Below are 21,814 nucleotides of genomic sequence, written 5' to 3'. Positions count from 1 at the left end.
CCTCCACCGAAACACTCAGTGCTACCACTATCAGGCTCACCAAGCAGCCTCCTATGGGGGGTTAGGCCCACCTAACCTGAGGCATTTTGCCAGTGGAGGCTGCCTAACAGGATCTGAACCTGTGAATGAATATTCTAGTGCCACTGTCAATACACTTCAGCAGACAGCTTTTGCTCCTCCTGACCTGTCGCTCAAGGATCTGAGAATTGCTAGCACCCTTTGCCACTGAAACAACCATCTTGTAGATAGGCTCAGTTTCCAGAGATCCCCTGCAATGGTTTAACTGAAGCTAATTTGTAGCTGACATCAGCCTCAATCTCTGAATGTAATATGTGTGTTATAAAGAATGTCATACACTACACATGCCTTAGTTAGAAAAGAAACAGAAATAGGAAATGGAAAGCTCCATTCTGCTGAACAAAAGTTAAGTCTTTCAAAAATTTTTTGAGTGATTCAGGGACAAAAACTTTGAAATTCCTGAAAGAAAAAATGCATGGTAATAATGAATATATGCATCTATATTTAAACTTACCCTTTCCATTTCTTTGAAATCATCATCTAGTTTGGTTCCTTCTGCACCTCCTACTTTTTCACTCACTTTCTGCAATTAAAAAAAGTACAACAGATTCAGCAACAAATGAAAAATTTAGTTACAGATTTTCTTAGAGAAATGTTGGGTTTTCTTCTGTTAAGTCACTACAACAGTAAGACTTATTATTCATTCTGAAAAACTCATTTCAAACACACTTTAAGTTAAACAATCAGAAATAATATATTACTGCCTAAGCCTCAGAGACACAATTTTTGACCAAGAATAAAAACCACACCTAAGCACAGAGCACCTAGAATCTTCCAAGGCCTAACTCAAGAGGCACCCATGCCTGAGAACTTTCCAATACTGACTCAATCCGCAAGCAGACCTTCACCAGTAAAAATCAAGAGTTTATAAATAGAGAGAGAAAGAGAGACAGACAGACAGACAGAGAAAGATTGATTTAAAAAAACCCCTACATTCACACACTCAAGCAGGAGCAGGAGGGTAACATGACATATATAAAATACCCAACTGACATATCTAGAGAGAATGAAAGGGATATTTGGTGTCGTGTCTTTAGCAAATATTCTGGTTTTTTTATAAAATACTCAGTTTGAAAACTAATTGGAAAATTATCCTGTGCTACTCTTTCATTTCTCTAATCCAGTGGAACACAATGGACCATGTCTCCCTTTACAGTCAGTAATATTGACAGTAACAGTTTTGAATGATAACTGCTATGAGACACCATTCAAAACGGACTTCAGCAACTTCATTGTCAATCACAAAGTCTTTTAGTGGTGTAATTCCACAACTAAGTCAGGTGCATATGATCCAGTGACTGTACTAATCTTTTACTGGGATGGTATGCTTCATAAGAAATTAATCATACATATGACTTTTTAACTACTGATTTCAGTGAAGTGACTCCAGTAATAAACAAGGAGAAACAAAAGAAAATTTTTTTCCTCTTGGTTTCAATGACTGTGGTAACTCATTTCTATAGATTCTTTTTTAGTATAAAGAGGAAGAATGCCCACAGTCAATTACTCACATAACATTAATAAAATCCAAACATTTGAATAATTTTAAATTCATTCAAGTTCACTACAACAAAGCTGGAAGTGCATCATAGCCAAGCACTTACTAATGCAGGCTGTAATTATTCTGTGCAATCGGAAATAGCTATCAGCTGTTTGTTTTCTGTCAGCATCCCGCAAATTAGTAGCCCAAATGGTGCGTTCGTGAAACATCAATACTGTGAATGCAGATGAGCTTGTGTGGTCTGTATTACTGAACTTGTGCCTTACCAGGACTAGTGAAGCCCCATGAGAAGTCAAACAAGGTACTGTTAGGAGCCATTCTGCAGTGGACAAGGGACAGATGCAGTGCTCTAAAAGGTACTATTTATTTTCAGTTTCATGAATCAATCTTCTGCAAATGGACATCCTACTACGGATGATATGGCTAAATCTGCACAGCAGCATTCTACCACAAAAAACAACAATAGGTTAATATGCTAGTAAAATATTGAAAATAGATTTTTTATAACTGTAGTTCAACTCTGAGGATACAAAGTACCCAAAGGTAGTTAATCTCCCAGCCCTTTTTGACTGTAGCTTTACATTTCATCACTTTGAGATATTTTCATAGTTGATGAGGATTTGCAAAAAGATAACTTCATTCCCAGAGATGCCCTAAATGTCTCAATTCACATCTATAAACCATAACAATTGCTCCTTCCCTTCATATTCATCATTACTCTAACTGAGGAACGTACGACAATCTTAAAACTGCTGCCTTATAGTCTGCTGCAGTTGTCACCGCGAAGTCAAAAAGGCGGGTCAACCCTCTCTTCTAAACGTGCTTTCAGTTTTTGGTCACTTTGTCAATACTAGCTCACAAACACCACCACGAGTCACTCACCCAAGGTGACTAACAAAACTATGTGCTAAGTAGAAAATTAATCTGTAAAACTCTGTGTCAAGTACTGTTACAGACAACGGGGGTAAGTCAAAGGAGAGAGATGAGCTGTTAAGTCTTCAGCTCTTCTGGAGCTGGAGAAGACTCTTCCTTCAGGATAGTTACACCACAGACTGCCAACGAACTATCTTCCCTTCCATTATGCAGACAAAAATCTGGTTTGGAAAAGCACTGACAGACCTCAGGAAAAGCACAGTTGAACAAAAATTCCACTTGAAAATTCAAATACTCTTTGGGTTTGATTTTTTTTTCCTAAAGGCCACAGACACTCATGCAGAGATGAGAACTCAAATCAAGAATTCAAATTTAAGGAAAAAAAAAGTTAAACCCTTAGAAGTTCTTGCCCTTTAGGACAGTAGGGTGTAATCTGCTCAAAGAGGATAGCAAACCTCCTTTGCAAGGCCGTAATCTAAAGCGGTCAGGTGGGACCAGTGAGCCTGAGAAAGGCAGCCTAAGCACTTGCAACAGAGGCCACATCTATGTCATCATTATATTGACTAAATTTAGAGATATTTTTCAGTCTGTTTATATTCATCCTCCAAATCAACTGTTAAAGCATTATACTAAGGCTACCACTCCATCAGTACCTAAGATTGTCAGATTTGACTATCACAGGTCATAAAGCTATGCCAGCTTACACGAGCTCAGGATCTGCTCTCATGCTAACCATTTCAGAAGCAGTCAAGAACATCACCAGGTTAACAGCTACTGCTAACCAGGAACTGAAAATCTCCTTTGTCAAGTCATTTCAAGGTTTTAACATTCTAGTTCTTGCTTTACAACAGAATGAAAGGCCTTTTAAGGGAGGAGAGAATGTCATTTGTGTGAATCAAAAAATATACAGACTTTTCTACTCTAACAATATCATGTTTTACTATTGGGATCTCCATATTTTATTTGACTGAAAACCAATGCTATGTTCCTTAAAGCAAATCTGAATTTTATAAAGACTCCATTTCCACTCAGGCAGAATATGAATTTAGCATCTGCTGATCAGAATGGTTTCAGTAGAACAACAAAATTGGCATGATTCCTACACTTAGGAAAAAAATTAACATTTTTTTTTTCCTGGCAGTTAATATTAAAAAGTTTTTTGGTAAATGCTGACAGGAGCTGGAATATAAGCCATAGTGACAGGAATGGGGTTTGGTAGATGGATTTCATGTGAAACAACAAAACTTGTTAGGTCTTAGTTATGAATCCATTTGTTCAATTTTTCATATATTTGTGCAATTAAACTTTTTTTTTTGGTGTATTGCCGTGTCTTGGTGCAGTATGTCACAGAGGACAAAATATGCCTGGGCAATCACTATGAATATCCTGAAAATTCCAGTTGTTTTTTATAGAATACATTGATGATCACTTGCACAATATCTTATACGCCAGTCCTCTAAAGATATGACTCTGATGCTGTCATCTCTCACCACTCATAAGATGCCAATTAAATCAAACGTGCATTAGATATCTATTCCACGAGAATTACCTGCTTCAGTACTCTGATGCTGCATTGTACCAGAGTTCTGAATAATTCACAGGTCAAACAACTGCTACCAGAAAACCTATGAAACTACCCAAACTTGAAAATGCAGTAAGATCAGCATTAAACTATACTAGTAGTCACCTGAGTTTGCAGCTCAATTAATTTCATTAAATACTTGTTTGGCAGCATATATAAATGGCAGCTTTGCTTCTATACAGAAGTGGAAAAATAGCTTTAAATAGATTACCACCACAATACATTGTCTTTCCCTATGACACAAATTGAATGTTGTTCACAAAGTGGTCATACCACAGTAAGGCTGCAAAGTAACAGTCTCCTTACTGAATGCATTCATAGCTCCAAATACATTTTCACAGCATAACATTTCTTTCCCTAAAAAGAAGGCTGTTGACAGTATAGTCCTATCAAATCATCACACAGTGGATGGGGTGGTAGAAAGAAAATATTTATTAATATGACGGCTATGGGAAACAGTAATGAATAAAGCTTACAAATTCACAATGCAGAAAAATAACAGTCTCTGTAGTTCGTGCTCATTAAATGCAAGTCACCCAGATGATTTCTCATTCCTGATTACTCAGCATCTCTTCCATAGGTTTCTATAGTTCTTCCATGCCATTTTTACCTTTTTGACTTTTGCCTGTCACTGTCAGGAAGTAGAGTGACAGAAATATCTTCAGGTTTGTTAAGTATTCTCAAACAGGCTCTAAAATGCTGTGATGCCTTGTGAGCTTTGCAAACACAAGAAAGACTTTCAAAACAAAGTAGTAAGAAATACACATTTTAATGAGAAGAAGTCTGTGTACACATGGTGAAGGTTTCACAGAACCACAGAATATGCTGAGTTGGAAAGGACCCACAAGGATCATCGAGTTCAACCCTTAGCCCTGCACAGGACCATCCACAAGAGTCACACCATGTGCCTGAGAGTATCATTCAAACTCTTCTTGAACTCTGTCAGGCTTGGTGTTATAACCACGTCCCTGGGGAGCATGTTCCAGTGCCCAAACACCCTCTGGTTGAAGAATGTTCTTCTAGTATCCACTCTAAACCTCCCCTGAACCCATTCCCTCAGGTCCCATCACTGGTTACCACAGAGAAGAGATCAGTGCCTGCCCTTTCTCTTCCCCTCACGAGGAAGTTGTGACTGCAGTGAGGTCTCCCCTCAGTCTCCTCTTCTCCAGGCTGAACAGACCAAGTGACCTCAGCTGTTCCTTATACGGCTTCCCCTCAAGGCCCTTCACCATCTTTGTTGCCCTCTGGACAATCTCAAATTGCTTAATATCTTTCTTATACTGCGGTGCCCCAAACTGCACACAATATTCAAGGTAAGGTCACACCAGTGCAGAGCAGAGTGGGACAATCCCCTCCCTCGACTGGCTGGTGATGCTTTGCCTGATGCCCCCCAGGACACGGTTGACCCTCCTGGCTGCCAGGGCACTGTTGACTCATATCCAACTTGCCATCAACCAGGACTCCCAGGTCCCTTTCCATGGCATTGCTTTCTAGCATCTCAGTCCCCAGTTGTAGGAGTGGCTGGATGGACAACACCAGCCACCTGGATGATAGAAGAAGAAGAAAATACTAAAGCAAAAATACTTTTTTCTCCTAAAAAATACCAAAAATACTGGTCCTGAGCGAGCCAGAGCTAAGATTACTCTGTGTATGAAAAGAATCACAAGATCAAGCTGGAAAGCCGCTTGAAGCATGGCTGTTCTCTGTGGCTGGAAGCAGTCACATGGGGGGGTGTGGTATGTGGGGAGATAAGGGAACATCTTGCTGGCTGGAGAGCTTGGACCCGGGGTCAGTCGAGAGTCTGTGTATAGAAATGGAGCAATACAGTTACAAGAGAGTTCTTCCTGGATAAAGTCTGTCTGAGGATTCATTTGCCGCAAACAGCGCAGAGTGAGGACCTTTTTTCTATACCCAGTCTGTATGAACATCCAGGATTTCCCCATCCCAGTGAATCCATCACTTTCTTTTGTTGAACTTCATCTGGTTGGTGATTGTCCAGGTCTTTAATTTGTCAAGGTCTCTCTGCAGGGCCTCCCTGCTTTTGAGGGAGTCAACAGCTCCTCCTAGTTTTGTGTCATCTGCGAACTTGCTCAGCATCCCTTCCAGTCCTGTGTCCAAGTCATTTATAAAGATGTTGAAGAGCAGAGGGGCTATGTTGGAGCCTTGTGGACAGGTCACCAGTGACAGGTCACCAGTCTGATGTCACCCCATTCACTATTACCCTCTGCGCTTGATCCCTGAGCCAACTACTCAATCACTACGATGTGTTTATTCAGCTGTGTACTGGACAGTTTGTCCAGAAGGGTCCTGTGAGAGACAGTATTGAAAGCTTTACCAAAATCCAAAAAGATTACATCAACTGGCTTCTTTTGATCAACCTTGACGAGGTGGATTACCTTGTCATAAAAGGAAATCAGGATGGATATGCAGGACTTCCCTCTCATGAAGCCATGCTGGCTATGACCGATGTCTGCATTATCTTTCAGCTGTTTTTCAATACCTCCCAGAAAAACCTTCTCCAGAACTTTACCAGGCACTGAAGTGAGACTGACAGGCCTGTAGCTTCTGAGGTCCTCCTTTTTGTCCTTCTTGAAAATCGGGACAATGTTCACCAGTTTCCAATCAGCTGGGACCTCTCCGGATTCCCAAGACCACTCAAAAACCATTGAGAGAGGTTTTGCGAGGACATCAGCCAGCTCTTTGAGGATTCTGGGATTAATCCCATCAGGCCCCATAGATTTGTAGGGACCCAGCTGGAGGCTTTTCAGAAGGAGAAAACATTTGAAAAGGAACATTTTTATTAAAAAAGCACAATCTCTAACCAAGACATTTTCTTTTCTGTCACTTCACACACTCGAGTAAGAGAAAGCTGTTACTTGCAGGCTAATTCTTCTGTTTGTCTGATCCTGCACAGTTTGGCATTTATGGTATCAAAATTTGTTACCACAGAAACCGCATGACATCTGCAATTTAAGTTTATGATCATGGCCCTGGTTCTCTGCAGATTATGAAACACACTTCTTGTGGCAAATCACACTGTCTGTAATAACAGTCAGCAACAGAGGAGATTTTCTGATGATTCAGATAAATTAGAACACCTCAGAAGGAAAAAACACCTCAAAAGCATATGTAAATTAGCTCTATTTTAGAGTTCTCCTCCTTGTTCAATTGTCATCAAAATACAGAATAAAAGAAGGACTTTTCCAGATTAGTATGCAGACAGTTTATCTTCAGAAATATTAAGAGGCTGTAGAGAATATCAGCGCTGGTTCACAGAACCTTATCCTGTACTGGAAAGGAAACTAATATCTAATTTCAACTGAGGCAGAGTAGTATTGCTAAGGGTTTTCCAGAACAGCCATCTAGATGAGTTTACAAGCCAAATAAGCTAATATCATTAGTTTTGGAAAGCCTCAGGAAACTCAATAAATGTGATAAATCTCACAAGTACCTAGAAGTGTGGGGTTAGCCTCACATGTACGCTGTACTCACTTGTTAGGGAAACCGAGCAAATCCCACACTTCCACTAAACTTATTTCACAAGAAAAGCTTATCACACTCAGCCTTACATTTAAAATTATTTGATTTTTATTCTATTTTTCTTTTAATTTGTAAACAACTTGTGCAAAATACAGACTGTCAGTAGGACACAGCATGAGAATACAGAAAGTCACTGCTAGCAGTAAAATGAAAATAGGATCCCAACTTTATATACATTTAAGACATAGTAATGCCCATTTACATTTCATTAGTAAATTCTCTGCTTCAGCTGTACAGCCACAAGAGCAAGTCACCATCATCTGGAGCTCAGTAGCAGAAGATCCTTCCCTTACAGAACTGAGGAGCACAGCGACTCCACTGCTACCACAGGAGCTGTAATGGATCATGAAGACAGTATGAAAGACAAAAGTGAAAGAAAAGGGAGATCTAAGAATCTCCAGGGAACTTAATTTTTTATCTCCTGTTTGCACTGAGACTTTGATTATGCCATTGAACTTTTTATTTCTCCTTAGCAAAATGAAGAAATACACTTGCAAAGCACAGGGGAAAATCCTTACCATTACTTTGCACCTGCTACTGCTTGCCATCAGCAGCATATCTAACCAAAATGTTCATGATGTATTTTAGGTAAGCATCTGCCAGACAAGCCTGAGATTATCTTTTCCTTTTCCCTTCTGTCATGCAGTAGATATATTTAATCAGGAAATAATAAACTCCCTCCCCTGATAGCACTGAAATAACTTCCTTCCCTCTAGAAATCTTTGTTTACTGGCCTGTTCCACCACAACACCACACTAGGCACAGGCTGGCTAGCTTTATTCATGCTTAAAAGTTCCCTTTACTCTGCTGTTTGATGCAGAATGTGAACAATAAAGTGCACTATTCAAAGATCAGGAAGTAAACTGAATTTTGGAAACTTAAGCAGGGAAGGCTATGACTGGACTCTAAAAGGCTTGCCTTCTTCTCTCACAAAGCATCTTCTAAATACCCTTTATACATATACAATAGCTTGGCCTTGCAAGTCCTCACAGCTGCTAGTAGTAGGGTCCATAGCCCTGTTTATGAGCTCCAGTAACAGTCTGAAGTCAGGTCAGAAAGCCAGAGAAATTGGCTATAGATGTGACATACGTAAGACACAGCAACCGTCCGTGCAAAAGACAAGCCATTGCTAAAGCCTGTCAAGTTATGAATAAAATTCTTTGTAGGATAGGATTTCCAGTAATGCCAGTGGAGCAAAAGCAAAACTTAATAAATCTCAGTGGAACTATTTCTCCCCAAGAAGGATACATAAAGATCAGGATCCCAACCTCCAGCATTGTCATATGGTAGGAAATACGCACTGTGAACCTGTCCCCTGTTCTTACTCTCCTTATTTAGAACCTATCTCTAAGCTTCATTTTATTTTTTTCATTTTCAGCTAAAGCTGTCAAAGGAGAGAAAAGAGGGTAGCTGGAACAATCCTTTCTTCGACCAATCTGATGTAGCCTTTTTCTTTCTGGCTATTAGCAAGGACCATACTGCAGAATTCCCGCAACTCCAGCAATACAGGGGGAGTCATTCACATTCAGCTCTAGCGCACAATAGGAAAGTATGCCACAAGCTTCTGCACTGACAGAAGTTACTGCAGAGTCTCTGCTGCAATACCACTGCATTACACTGGAAGCTGTCCTCTGGCAAGTGAAAAAAAGCAGGGTGAGGGCAGTGAAAACACTGCTGAGGAAGTGCTGGTGTAGTATTGCCCTATACTGTATCTCTGTATAGAGAGTCCCTGCCTAGAGGTGCCCACCATGACAGATGAGGTAGGTATTACCCTACAGCTGACAAAAATTTAAAGCAATGTTATGCGTTCCAATGACAGAAATGTGCTGATAGCTGAGACACTGCAATGCATCCATGATAACTAACAGAATTCATTTAAAGTCTTTAAACTTCTTACTGAAGTCTCGCATGTTTACCATACACACACTGCAGGAGGTTAGTTCTCTGCAAAGTTTCAGTTCAGCCAGAAAGCTGGTCACAACCCCAGCACCTTTGCAGTTTAGAGTGGCCTTGTGAGCTGGCAAAGAGAAGATGGCAGAAGTTCAAAAGCTGCCAGAGAGCGGAGGACAGCCAGAACACTGTGTGCCTTTTTTAACACTCTCTGTCCCTGCAGGACACCACTATGAGAAAGAGAAGAAATTGGTATTAAAAAGGTGGCTGTGTTAGCTGGAAGACATGCCAATTTCTGCTTTTCTGCAGTACAGAAAAGGAGCAGAGAATCTATTCCTTTATGGTATCTCTACTTCTAGCAACAACAGTACCATCGCTTTAGCAGACCTGCAGGCAATGAAATGCCAACAAGTTTTTTTTACTTTTCTGCAAAGGGGTATGGATTCGGACCCACAATCCTTAAAAGTTCACCACACAGCAGTAGTGGGAGCCCTGCCCTACACTGCATCACCACAGAGTAATAGGACATCTGTGCTGTATTTCTCAGAGTGCCAAAAAAATTTGGTAGGTGCCTGTTTCTTCAGTGTAAGCATCTCATTCAGCTGGGCAGCCATACGGAAACTCTGAGAGAGGAGCAAAGCTATTAAAAGAACGTTAATAATTTTTTGAGTTTGCCGGTTTCTTACCTAGGAAGGTGCACAGCCTGGCTTTCTCTTCTGGAACACTAGCAGTTGCCAGCTTCTGACCTATCATGGCTATTACCATGAATAAATACTGGGTTTGTATTTGAAAAAGAGAGTGTAAACCATGAAATGACATATTCATTCAAACTTTCATACCTCTCTAATGTCTCCAAAGCAATTTTTATGATGCTTTCAGGGGAAGATGCTTCCTCTGGGTAGACAGAATTGCAGCTTTAAGTTTTGTTTCTGTGCTTTAAGGTAGGTGAGTTGTGGGTCTTAAAACTATGACAACACCCAGAATGGAAAAATAGGGAAAGAGAACACAGACAATGTATCCATCCAGCTAGCATCCTAATCTGGAGCCGATGTACAGCATGCTTATGGATCATGATCCATCTTATCTCAACTACATACATTAACACATGCGTGCTTCATTCATATAGCTTCTAAATTCAGCAGAAACAATGATCTCTTCCTTCCCTCTGCTTCACTTGGCACATGCATACCTTACTACGTAGCAGGCCCAATCTGGTTACAGGTGATAGTCACCAGACTGCTTGCACTCATCTACTCCATTTCAGCACTAAACTGTTTCCTGCTGCAGTGGTTTAAGCTGCCAGCTGGGAGGCTGATTTCACACTCATTCATCATGAAGAATGTTTAGTCTTGGTTACTGATCCAGCTGACTTACATGTGCTAAACGTTAACTCTTAAAAACACTAGAGTAACACAGGCAGGCATAGAAGGTAAAGAGTGCTAGGGCACAGTCTACAGCTTGCTAAGATCTCTACAAAATACAGTCCAAATATCTGATCAGCATTATGCAAGCAATGACAAAACAATATTGATTGGTAAAGCAGACTCTACTACACATGACTTTGTTAGGGAAATCAACTGTTCATTTTTACAGAGCATTAAAGCTTTGGGGGTATTGTGATTTCTTTCTCTCAATACAGGAACAAATCAAAGTTTAGCAGAAATAAATAGGGCATACTTAGGCAAAAAAAACCATGGCAAAATAACAGCATGAAAATTTTCAGCAATTAAATCCCATTTAAGGCATATTTTATAACTCTACCTAATGTACACTAGCCTATGTGCATTCTGCTGGGTGAAAGTCAGCCTAGTCCTTAAGACCTGGAAATGTGAGAATGTGGGGAACATTCAGAAGCTGTTAGAGGCCAAGAGAACAAAATATGGCTTAAATATGATTCATTGACAGGTGTACTAACTGTGCTATTGTGAACCTGCCCCCTGCTACATTCGAAAGTGTATTTGCTGGAATCTGCCACTGAATTAATTGTTACCTGTCTAAAAGGAGACTTTAAAAGGAGTTTGTGAGGAAAAGCATGTCTGTAAGCTATTGCTAGTACTGATGTACATTTTATTTGTGCTGTTCCTATTGCCACCATGTCTAAAAGGCAGTCTATACAGCACAGCAAAATGCCTTCAAACTATCTGTGCCTTTTCTTACACTGCCGGTAGTGTTGCAAATTTATCAACACTGCATAAAGAGCAACTCAAATCCATGCAACACTTTCAGTTTGACAGCAGCACATTTAGAAATTGGTGAGATCTGCTTTAAGCTTTAACTTTCTTACACAAGCACTAAAGTACTAATAACACTGAACGCCCTCCCCTTAAATTCATGTCCTGTCTCACACTCACTGTGCAATAGCAGTATTTGCCAAAGCACTGGCCTATTCTCAGGGGCTGGAGAGCACTACAGTACAACAGTAATGCTCAGACAGCCTCTGTGCACTTCTGGGGTGATGCCTTGATGGGCTGAAATGGTGGTGTGTCTTTTTGTGCGTACACAAATGAAAAAGGAGAAGAGAAGGGGTACTGAATGAGTTAGGACTGAATTGAGTTAGGAACCAGATATAAGAAGCAAATGACTGGTGGCACCACTTTGCCTGATACTGTACTATGTATGAGCTGCATGGTGCAGTGGCCAGGAGCAGGGGCAGCTTTTCCGCTGCAGCCACAGCAAGTTCAGCAGAGAAGTTATGTCAGAGTCCCTGCTGAGGAGGAAGGGAAGCTCCTTCCTACCACAATGAATGCATAGCCACAGCCTTAGGGGATTAATATTTAATAATTTTCCTCCTTTCAACACTATATCAGCTACCAATTATAAAGATCATTTTAAAATGTAAGGAAACAAAACCTGCATAAAGAGACACAAGACTCAGCTCTGACCTAAACACAGCTGCAATTCACCAGTAGCACCTCTGACATGCATGCAGTTACACAAACATATCTGCATTAAGCAAAAGCAGAGCTAAACCTACTGCTCTCTGATAGGTACTGCTTTCTAACAGGTACTGAAGAAATGAGACAAATGACCATAATATCCCTCTTAAAATAAATTATACTATAGCACTGATGTTACTAACTGGCTCATGACTACTGTCAGCTCTGATCATAATGCAACACGGATCAACACAACAAACTCTGCTTTAGTTGCAGTAATATAGGTCTGTGGTTCCAGCTGGTGTTCAAGATATTGACACTCTAAGGAGGCTCCTGTGACAAAGGGAAGTGAAAGCCTTTCAATAAGTTTTCACCTAATTTACAAAGCAGTGTCTGATTACCAGAGGGATATGCAGATTTTTGAGAGATAAGAATGAAACAGGCATTTTTTTGCTTATGTTAACTCACAATCCATTTGATGAAGTCCAAATGAAAATATAATTAAAAAAAAAAACAACCAAAACCACAACAAAAAAAAGCACAGAGGCCACAGGTCCTTGGTAAAAGAACTTGTAAAAATTTACACTTTTGAATACCTTAAGATAGTTTCAGTCTTTCACAGCAGTTGAAGCTCTGAGTCGTTGTGGATCAAACTATATACATACCTGGAGTTTCATAGAAAAGAGGAATGCTCCTCTTCACATACAAATTCAATTGCTGCTTTTCACCCTGGTTATGTTTCCCTGTAATTTTAACATCATATGAGAATAAACTATTGCAGTTAGTAAGTTCAGTTTTAAAGAGCTGCTAGATTGCATTAACTTTTCTTAAAAAACATTATGAAGTCTTCAAGAACTGCCTGTGCAGGCTCATTAAAATTGAGGCCCTTGAATTTTAAAAACTGGTTTGGAAGATGCAAATGTGGACCTGCTTACACTTCTTAATTGATACAAAAATACAAAAAGTGACAACAGATTCTTTTCTGAATTGTCTTCTAAGAGTTAATCCATTGTTATGCCACTTCCTGTTCTCAATATCTGGAAGTCCATTATCCATAATGAAAGTATTTTCCAACTCCATTAGCCCATGCAGAAAACAAAATAGGCAAAGTAGATTCCAATGTGCACATGCACATGTAGGTAGATTACTTTCAGAAATAGGTCTGAAAAAAACTGAATCTACATAAAAAATAAATGAAAGATTTTATCAATGCTGCCATTTCATCCTTCCTAAATCACACTAGAGGTACAACCCATCTGAAAAATGGGCAATCACCTTTTAGACAGCGCACACTGAATAAAACCATACCTACATTAAGGGAGCAATATTCACAGCTAAGAGTGCAGAAATGCAGACATGGGAATATACTACTCGATGCTAAAACGCCACCTGATTCTTTCACCGTGTTAATGCAGATGAAGAGCCATCCTAAGAGTGACTTTTTAGAAAGACAGCTGCATATTCATGTCAAGTTCAGTTACATAGCAACAGTTTAGACCTGTCTCAACCCACTGAGAAAGACCATGTAGGTCTTTGACACGCTAGGAAAGTGGACTACTCTCACAGACTGCCTGCCTGCACATCTATAGGCATCTCACTGACACCTGTTTTCTCTGAACTGAATCCATTTCACAGTACACAGCTGACATTAGGCACGTCATACAGTCCTTGCCACACGCATGGGGACTTTCCAGCTTCTGTAAAACATGTGGAAGTTACTACTTGCTACCTGCAAAAGAGTACTATCCGTCAGGAGGAGAGAGTGGATGTGAAAAGAGCAAGGAAAGCAGAGTATAAAGGAGATAGGATCTTCAGCTGGTGTAACACACACAAATCAGCTTCCATTTTATGAGATAAGTAATTCTAACTGATGCTCTGTGCCGCCCTATCAGGGAAAGACCCACTACTTCTTTCACCTGTTTTCTTAAAACATGAATACTATGTTGCTAGGCGCTGATCTGTTTTGTGTCATGTTGTATCCCAGAGGTACCACATTTTATCAAAAGGTATTTGTTTGCTTTACAGAATAAGAAGTGAGGTACCTATAAAATAAAGCTCTTAAATGCATAGGATTCTGTTATGGGTTATAAATCTGAGAGAGGAATTTTCCCTTCCCCTGCTTTCCCTGTAAGAGAAACAGAGTTCGAAGGGGAGAAGGGAGTCAATTAGCCTTACAAAGGAACTGGCTGATCTGCTTAATGGGCCTTCAACTGCTGGGGTGAGGGGGGAATGTTTGAGACAGAGACGGGGAGGACACGAGAGTCGGCAGAGTGCTCGGACCAGGACAGGGACGGGGACTGTTTTCAGGCATCTCTAGAGGAAAGTCTGGGAGCCAGCTCTCTTCCCTGGTTTTTTCCGTGCTGGTGAGGCCTGACTACCGGCCCTGCACTGCCAGTGTCGTGTGATTCCCGCCAGGGCCAACGAGTCTTTGCTGCTTCTTTTCATCGGAGAGTTCTGTGCTTGCTGGGAGAAAAAAGGGAGAGCCTTGGAAACACTATCATCTGGGAACAGTGAGTCCTCTTGAGGGGTGAACTTTTTTTTCCCCTCACCCCTTCCCTCCATTGAGGAGAAGGGGTCCCCCCCTATTTCCCTCTCGGTTTCTCCTGCTGGCCGGGACTGCTCCCTCCAGACCCCTCTGCCCACGTGGTGGCTGCCGGAACCCAACAGCGCCCCCTGCCGACCACGACCAGGTACTGCAGGTCCTGCACCTCCCAGCGATCCCACAGCGCCCCCTGCAGGCCACAACAGGGCACTGCAGACCCTGCACCTTTCAGCGATCCAACAACATCCCCTGCAGGCCACAATTAGGACTGTGCTAACGGACAGAGGAGCATCCATTTAGACTTGTTGTTGTTATTGTTGTTTCTTGTTACTGTTTTTGCTAGCATACATATATCTTTTAATAAAGGGTTGTTATTTCTTCTGTTTTTCCACATTTTCCTTGAGTAAAGCCCCTTAATTTGACATTACAATTGCAAAGAGAGAGGAGTTTGGTCTACCTCATAACTCATCCTCTTTAGCAAACAGTCCAGTCTCACTACGACTGCAACAGATTCCTTTTCCATTTGAAATAACCTAATGGAAAATGTTTTAAAAGACAATCACCTTACACTAGAGGAGAAAATAACACTTTTTCTTCCCCCTCCCCCTGTCCCCATATTTCCCATGGCAAGTATTAAAATATGTCTTGAATTTCAGGATTTAAACATATTGCAGTCTGCACGGGATATTTAAGCGTGTATGACCATTTATATCAATCTGTGTAGTGGGCTGACCCCAGGTACTCACTACAGCCACCCTCTCCCCCCGCTCTGCAACTGGACAGAGGAGAGAAAAAAAACAGCAAAGGATTTATGAGTTAAGAGCGGGGAGAGGTCACTAACTTATCACCATCACGGACAAAACAGACTCAAAGTGGGAATATTATTTAAACTTATTAGTAACAGGATAAAAGCCAAAGAGTAAGAAAAAAACAATCTTAAAAACACCTTTCCCCCACCCCTCCTTCCTTCCATGTTCTCCCTCCTTCCCCTCAGCGGTGCAGAGGAACAGGGAATGGGGGTTCCTGTCAGTTTCTGTTTCTGTTGCTGCTCAGGGGGTCCCCTGCTCCCGTGGGGTCCCTCCCACAGGAGACAGTCCTTGATGGACCTCTCCAACATGAGTCCCTCCCTCGGATAACAGTTCTTCATGAAACTGCTGTCCCGTGGGTCTCTCCTCCATGGGGTGCAGTCCTTCATGGATGAGCTGTACCAACGCGGGTCCCCCACAGGGGCCACAAGTCCTACCTGGGAAAAACCTGCTCCAGCATGGGCTCCTTTCTCCATGGGCTGCAGGTCCCCTGCACAACCTTGCTCCATCTTGGGCCTCCCACGGAGTCACAACCTCCTTTGGATACCTACCTGCCCCAGCATGGGCTTCTCCATGGGCTGCAGGTGGGTCTCTGCACCGTGATGGTCCCCCATGGGCTGCAGGGGCACAGCTGCTCCACCATGGGCCACAGCAGCCTCAGCTCTGGTGCCTGGAGCACCTCCTGCCCCTCCTTCTGCTTGACCTTGGTGTCCACCTTGTTGTTCACATGTTCTCACTCTGCTCTTCCCTGGCTGGAATTCTTCCTGCACCACAACCTTCTGTTCTTAAATATGTTATCACAGAGGTGTTACTGTTGCTCCTAATTGGCTTGGCCTTGGTCAGCGGCAGGAAGCCCATCCTGGAGCCGTCTGGTGTTGGCTCCACCAGACAGGGGAAGCTTCTAGTAGCTTCTAACAGAAGCCACCCCTGTAGCCCCCCCTGCTATCAAAACCTAGCCACAGAAACCCACTACTGCTCATTAAATTTTGTAGAACATTTATGTTCAATATGAAATTTACCACAAGTTATGTAAAGGCAAAAAATAACAAAACATGTAGACCAGGGGAGGTTTTCAAATATCTAAATTCAAACATCACAACCACAAATAAAAATACAGTAGTAGCCTCTTAATATAATTAATGAATGAGACTAATTAGCCTAATTATCCATGTGCTCAGAGTTACTGTTCATTGTGCAGACAACTGTGCAATTAATATTTTCATTTCACCCAAACAATTTTATCTTGGGGAGCTGGGAGGAAGAGTAGTTGAGCCCTGTATTCTTCAGGCCTGTAGTCGGCTGTAAAAAACACACAGAGATAGAAATGCCACTAAATACTTCACTGGCTTACTGTGCCTTGGAGACTGCTTAGCAGTGTATATACTCTGAGGTACAGAGTAATTCTCAAGAAGTCCTAAATCCTTTACACTGTTGTTTCTTGCTTTAAAATACTGTATTCAAATTAGTTTCTGAAAACAACATGCAAGTAGAAATTATACACAGAGGTTGTCGGCTTTAAACATATGCTTTTCTGGTCTTGAGCTGCCTTAATGCTCTTTCCATCTGCAGAAGATCCTAGACTAGCCTGTACAAAACATTCAGTGACAGGCAGAAGCCCCTGGCATCCATCAGAGTACCATCTGCAGGCTGCTGAATCTGTGAGCATACAGACTTTTCACTGTTACCTGCTTATGACAGTGCCTCACGAACACATGATTTAAAAAATATTATTAATTCATTTATTCTCACAGCCTTCTAGAAAGCCAGTAAACAAGGAAACTCTGTATTACACCTGAAACTGTACCCCTACAGACAGCTTTAGACACCACTTCTTCTCATACATGACTGGGTCTCTTACACCACTGGCTTTGCAGATTTCTTACAGTGAGGTATCTCATTGATGGAGTATGACTTAAGCCAAGTCCTGTAATCACATTTCAGCACACACACGTTCTTCCCTACACGACATCAGTAAAAGGGTGGATTAATGAGCTAGGATACACCACATCTTGGCATTAGAATGTTTGCAAAGTACAAATTTTCTCAGCAGAAAGGTAGCAAAACTTGCTTCTTAGCAAACATACTGTAGGTGTCAGAATGGACCATTTACCACAGAGATCAGCAGAAGAATTCCCACTGACTTTACAGGATCAAGCAAAGCAGCAGAAATGACAGGGTGTTAAAGATCTGACCCACTTAATGGATGAGGGAAAGGCTGTGGATTTTGTCTACCTTTAGTGAAGCCTTTGACAGCATTTCCACAGCATTGTCCTGGAGAAACTGGCTCAGACAGCTGCACTCTTCACTAGGTGGAAAACTGGCTGGATGGCTGGGCCCAGAGAATGGTGGTCAATGGAGTTACATCCAGTTGGTGGCCCATCACTAGTGGGTGTTCCCCAAGGCTCATTACTGGGGCCAGTCTTACTTAACATCTTAATGACCTAGATGATGGGATCAAATGCACCCTCAGCAAGTTCACATATGACACCAGGTTGGGTGGGAGTGTTGATGTACTAGAGGCTAGGAAGGCTCTGCAGAGGAATCTGGACAGCCTGCATCAATGGCGCGAGGCCAGTTATATGAGGTTCAAGAAGACCAAGTGCCCCTGGGTCACAACAATCCTGGGCAGAGCTACAGGAGGGGGAAGAGTGGCTGGAAAGCTGCCCAGCAGAAAAGGACTTGGGGGTGTTGGTTGACAGGTGGTTGAACATAAGCCAGCAGTGTGCCCAGGTAGCCAACAAGGCCAATGGCATCCTGGCTGGTATCAGAACTAGCGTGGCCAGCAGGTCCTGTCCTTGGCCTCAAATGTTACCAAGCACTGGAACAAGATGCCCAGAGAAGTGGTTGTCACCATTCCTGGAGGTATTTAAGAGACATGTAGATGTGGCACTTGGGGCATGGTTTAGTGATGGACTTGGCAGTGCCAGGTTAACAGTTGAACTCAATGATCTTAAATGTGTTTTCCAACCTAAATGATTCCATGATTCTCTAACAATTCTATAACAAATGCTGCATTCTTCTCATAAGTAATGTAATTTTTAAGTTAGTCTTGTCAAGGCTCTCCTCTCCAACTTAATATACTTCTTTCTTGTATTCTTGAGCCTCTTATGCTAACAAAAAAATAACTGGAGTTGATAACATTGTTCTAACCAGATCTCAGAAATACCATCCCAAAAGAAAACTACGTTAAATATTCTGAAAGAAAAACTTTTAAAGAAATGTCAACCTTGCAATGATTTTACATTTCATTAGTATCTATCACCTGTTGTGTGATAATATATAATACAATCAGTATTTAACCAATATAGCACAGTAGTCCACAGTTAAAACCATTACCCTTTTGTTTTAAATATCATTTATTTGATTAACAAGAATAAATAAAAGCTTTGTCTACCCTAAGGAGTCTTTTGCAAAAAACAATTTCTTCAGGATACTTCTAGAAGTATCCTGGCTCCAGTAGGCCTTCACATGATGGGCTGCCATTTGGAACAATGCTACTTCCAACACTGCTCAGAAGAGGACCTCACTATGCAAAACCAGGTGACCCACCTAAACCTGTTCTCCCAGCGCTGTTAGCAAAGGTGAAACTCAACTAGTCTAACACTTCTGCTAGATAAGACATAGTGAGGGCAACTTAGACTTGAAGATGGCTGCTGGAATTTAAAAAAGTAGCATAATGGCATGCTGAATTATACCTAGTGTTGTTCATGAAAGTTAAGAAAGAAGGAATGAGTGAAAGTATAGCTAAACTTTAACTATGAATATTCCAAATATGCAAATGAAAGTACTTTGATCCTCTAAATTAAATGCAAATGTGGAAGGTCAGAAATTATTCACACGAAATCCAACTGTAGCAAGCACCACAACCATATGCCACCTAGGTACATCATCCATAATACTTAGATTTACAGGATAATGGCATTAGAGCATCCAAAAAAAGAAAATTTGTTGCTCCTCCTTAAGAATAAAGAATGATTTGTGTGTTGAGCTTTTATACTCACAACAATATAAAGCTTTGGTATGAAATTTGCAGGATAATTGTTCATCAGGTAATCACTTCCTAATACAGGCATTACAATATGCATGAATATAGATAAAGGGTTTTTTAATAATAAAAATATATATGGGTAAGTGTAGACAAGTGCTAGTATTTCTCTCTTTCCCATTAGCTAATAGCAATTCAAACCCAAGGATTTTAGTGGTTGAAAGGTATAAAGAAACGAAACTAGGAAGTATGGAGACAGATAAATCATACTGGATTTTGCAATATCTCATTTTTCATATTTCATTTATGTCGAATACATCACTCAGTTTGAAGTTGAGCAAACTGGCGGACAATAAATAAGCCATGTTGTGAATATGCACAAACCCTGTGAATAACATCTTCCCTGTGTCTCAATTCTTTAGCTACTGTGTGACTCATAAGATCCAGAAGAATAAACTATTTTTGTATCTTCTCCTTAAAGTGTACATGAGTTGTGCTGGGATTTACAAATCTATCGTGTTTTGCCTTCTGAAAGTCCAAGAATCTCACGTCCGGACACCCAACACCAACATAAGAATGGACAAATGCTAAACAAGAGGTACAAAACAAAAAGAGATTCTTGATAGAAAAGTTTAGAGGCTCTTTCCAAAAGCCAAAGAACATCACATATAAATGACAGTGTGAAAACCAGCTTGGTATTCACAATTCAACAAATCTGGGCAGATTAAAAAAATTGTATGGATACACATACCAGTGGTGCTCTCAAGCCTTACTTTCCACTTCTTACTCTTCAAGCTTTAGCTTCTCCACTACCAATGTGTAGACCATGACAAGGTAGGCCATGACCCATTGAATCCTCTCTGTGTTAGGAATTTTAAAAGAGACACATGGGGAAAAAAGCTGTGGCCTTACCAGTGGCGGGAAAACAGATGCCTGGAGAAGATTCCCTTCCAGCACCACAGATATATACATAGTACTGCCATTACAGTTCTGAAAGGGGACAGTTTTGGAGAAGCAGGGGGGGAATTAGGAAAACCAAGGCCAACTGCATCTCCTTTTAAAGATGTCAAAAGATGGTAAAAATGCACAGGCCAAAGTCTTTTTTCTAAGGGAAGAAAGGCTGCTACCCCTGGCTATACACTGTCTCCTGCACTTCACCACAAACACGAGGCAGCATCTATTCATGGAGCTGTCAGAAAAATCATTACAAGTGAGACCTGGTGGTCACCCCAACATTTGCTGTAGAAAGTTTTTTTGTGAAGTTGGATTTTGTCCAATATACTTTTTCGTAACATATTGTCTTGGTTTGAGCCGCCCCCTGGGGAGGGGGCTGGAAATGGTTGGTCCCAGCTGAGTTTCCGCTGAGGGACCAATTGGAACTGGTTTTTTGCCCCTGTGAAAATTAGATATTACAACAGCCGGAAGCTGTTGGCAGTTGTGTGTGTGTGTGTGTGTGTGTGTGTGTGTGTGTGTGTGTGTGTGTGTGTGTGTGTGAGAGTGTGTGTGTGTGTGTGTGCGTGAGCGTGTGAGACCATGAGGTGAGAGGAGGGAGGCCTCCTGCCCCTTGCGGGGGGCCAGACCCTCTTCCCCACCCCAGCCAGGCTGCAGGGAGCTCGGGACAGTATATTAACTGGATTGAGTGCTTGTGGCCAAGGTTAGGGGGCTTTTTTCTCCCCCACTGCCCAGGAGAGGCGGTGGCATGGACTTAAGTCTTGGCATTGGAGCCGAGCCAGGAGATGGGCCAGGAGTGGTCCCAGTCTGGAGAAGCAGCTGCAATATGCAGAGCTGGAAGAACTCCAAGCAGAAATTGAAGACGGGCCAAAGGGCTCGGAGGAGGCCCTACGTAAAGGCTTGGATGAGGGCAGCCGAAAACCAGAGGGCGAGGAATGCTGGGGATGGACCCCTCCTTGCTATGCGGCAAGTTGAGCTGATGCTGCAGCAGCTAAAACAGAGGAAAGCCAAACCAGCAGGCCTTTTCTGGATAAGGACTTTTGGTGAAAACTATCTGGGGTAAAAAGACTGAGCGAGACCCAGAAACCTGCAACCTGGTGGTCGAGAGTGGAACATCTCACTCTCTGGGAGGAAACCTTCACGAACCAGGGAGAAAGGACTCACAAGCTGACTCCCTGGGCTTTCGTGAT

The 21,814-nt window shown here is 41.7% G+C and overlaps 1 protein-coding gene across 1 annotated transcript in view; it reads right to left on the bottom strand.

Annotated features, from left to right (window-relative positions):
* The window catches only part of SH3GL2 (SH3 domain containing GRB2 like 2, endophilin A1), a 98,937-nt gene that overhangs the window by 18,317 nt on the left and 58,806 nt on the right, over positions 1-21,814 (bottom strand). Inside the window, exon 2 of the mRNA XM_032676094.1 lies at positions 533-601. Coding sequence (XP_032531985.1) covers positions 533-601 — 69 coding nt within the window. The remainder of the gene's footprint in view (positions 1-532; positions 602-21,814) is intronic.

The sequence above is a fragment of the Chiroxiphia lanceolata genome, chromosome Z (assembly GCF_009829145.1).
Source record: "Chiroxiphia lanceolata isolate bChiLan1 chromosome Z, bChiLan1.pri, whole genome shotgun sequence".
NCBI lineage: Eukaryota > Metazoa > Chordata > Aves > Passeriformes > Pipridae > Chiroxiphia > Chiroxiphia lanceolata.
This window is presented reverse-complemented; position numbering and strand designations above follow the sequence as displayed.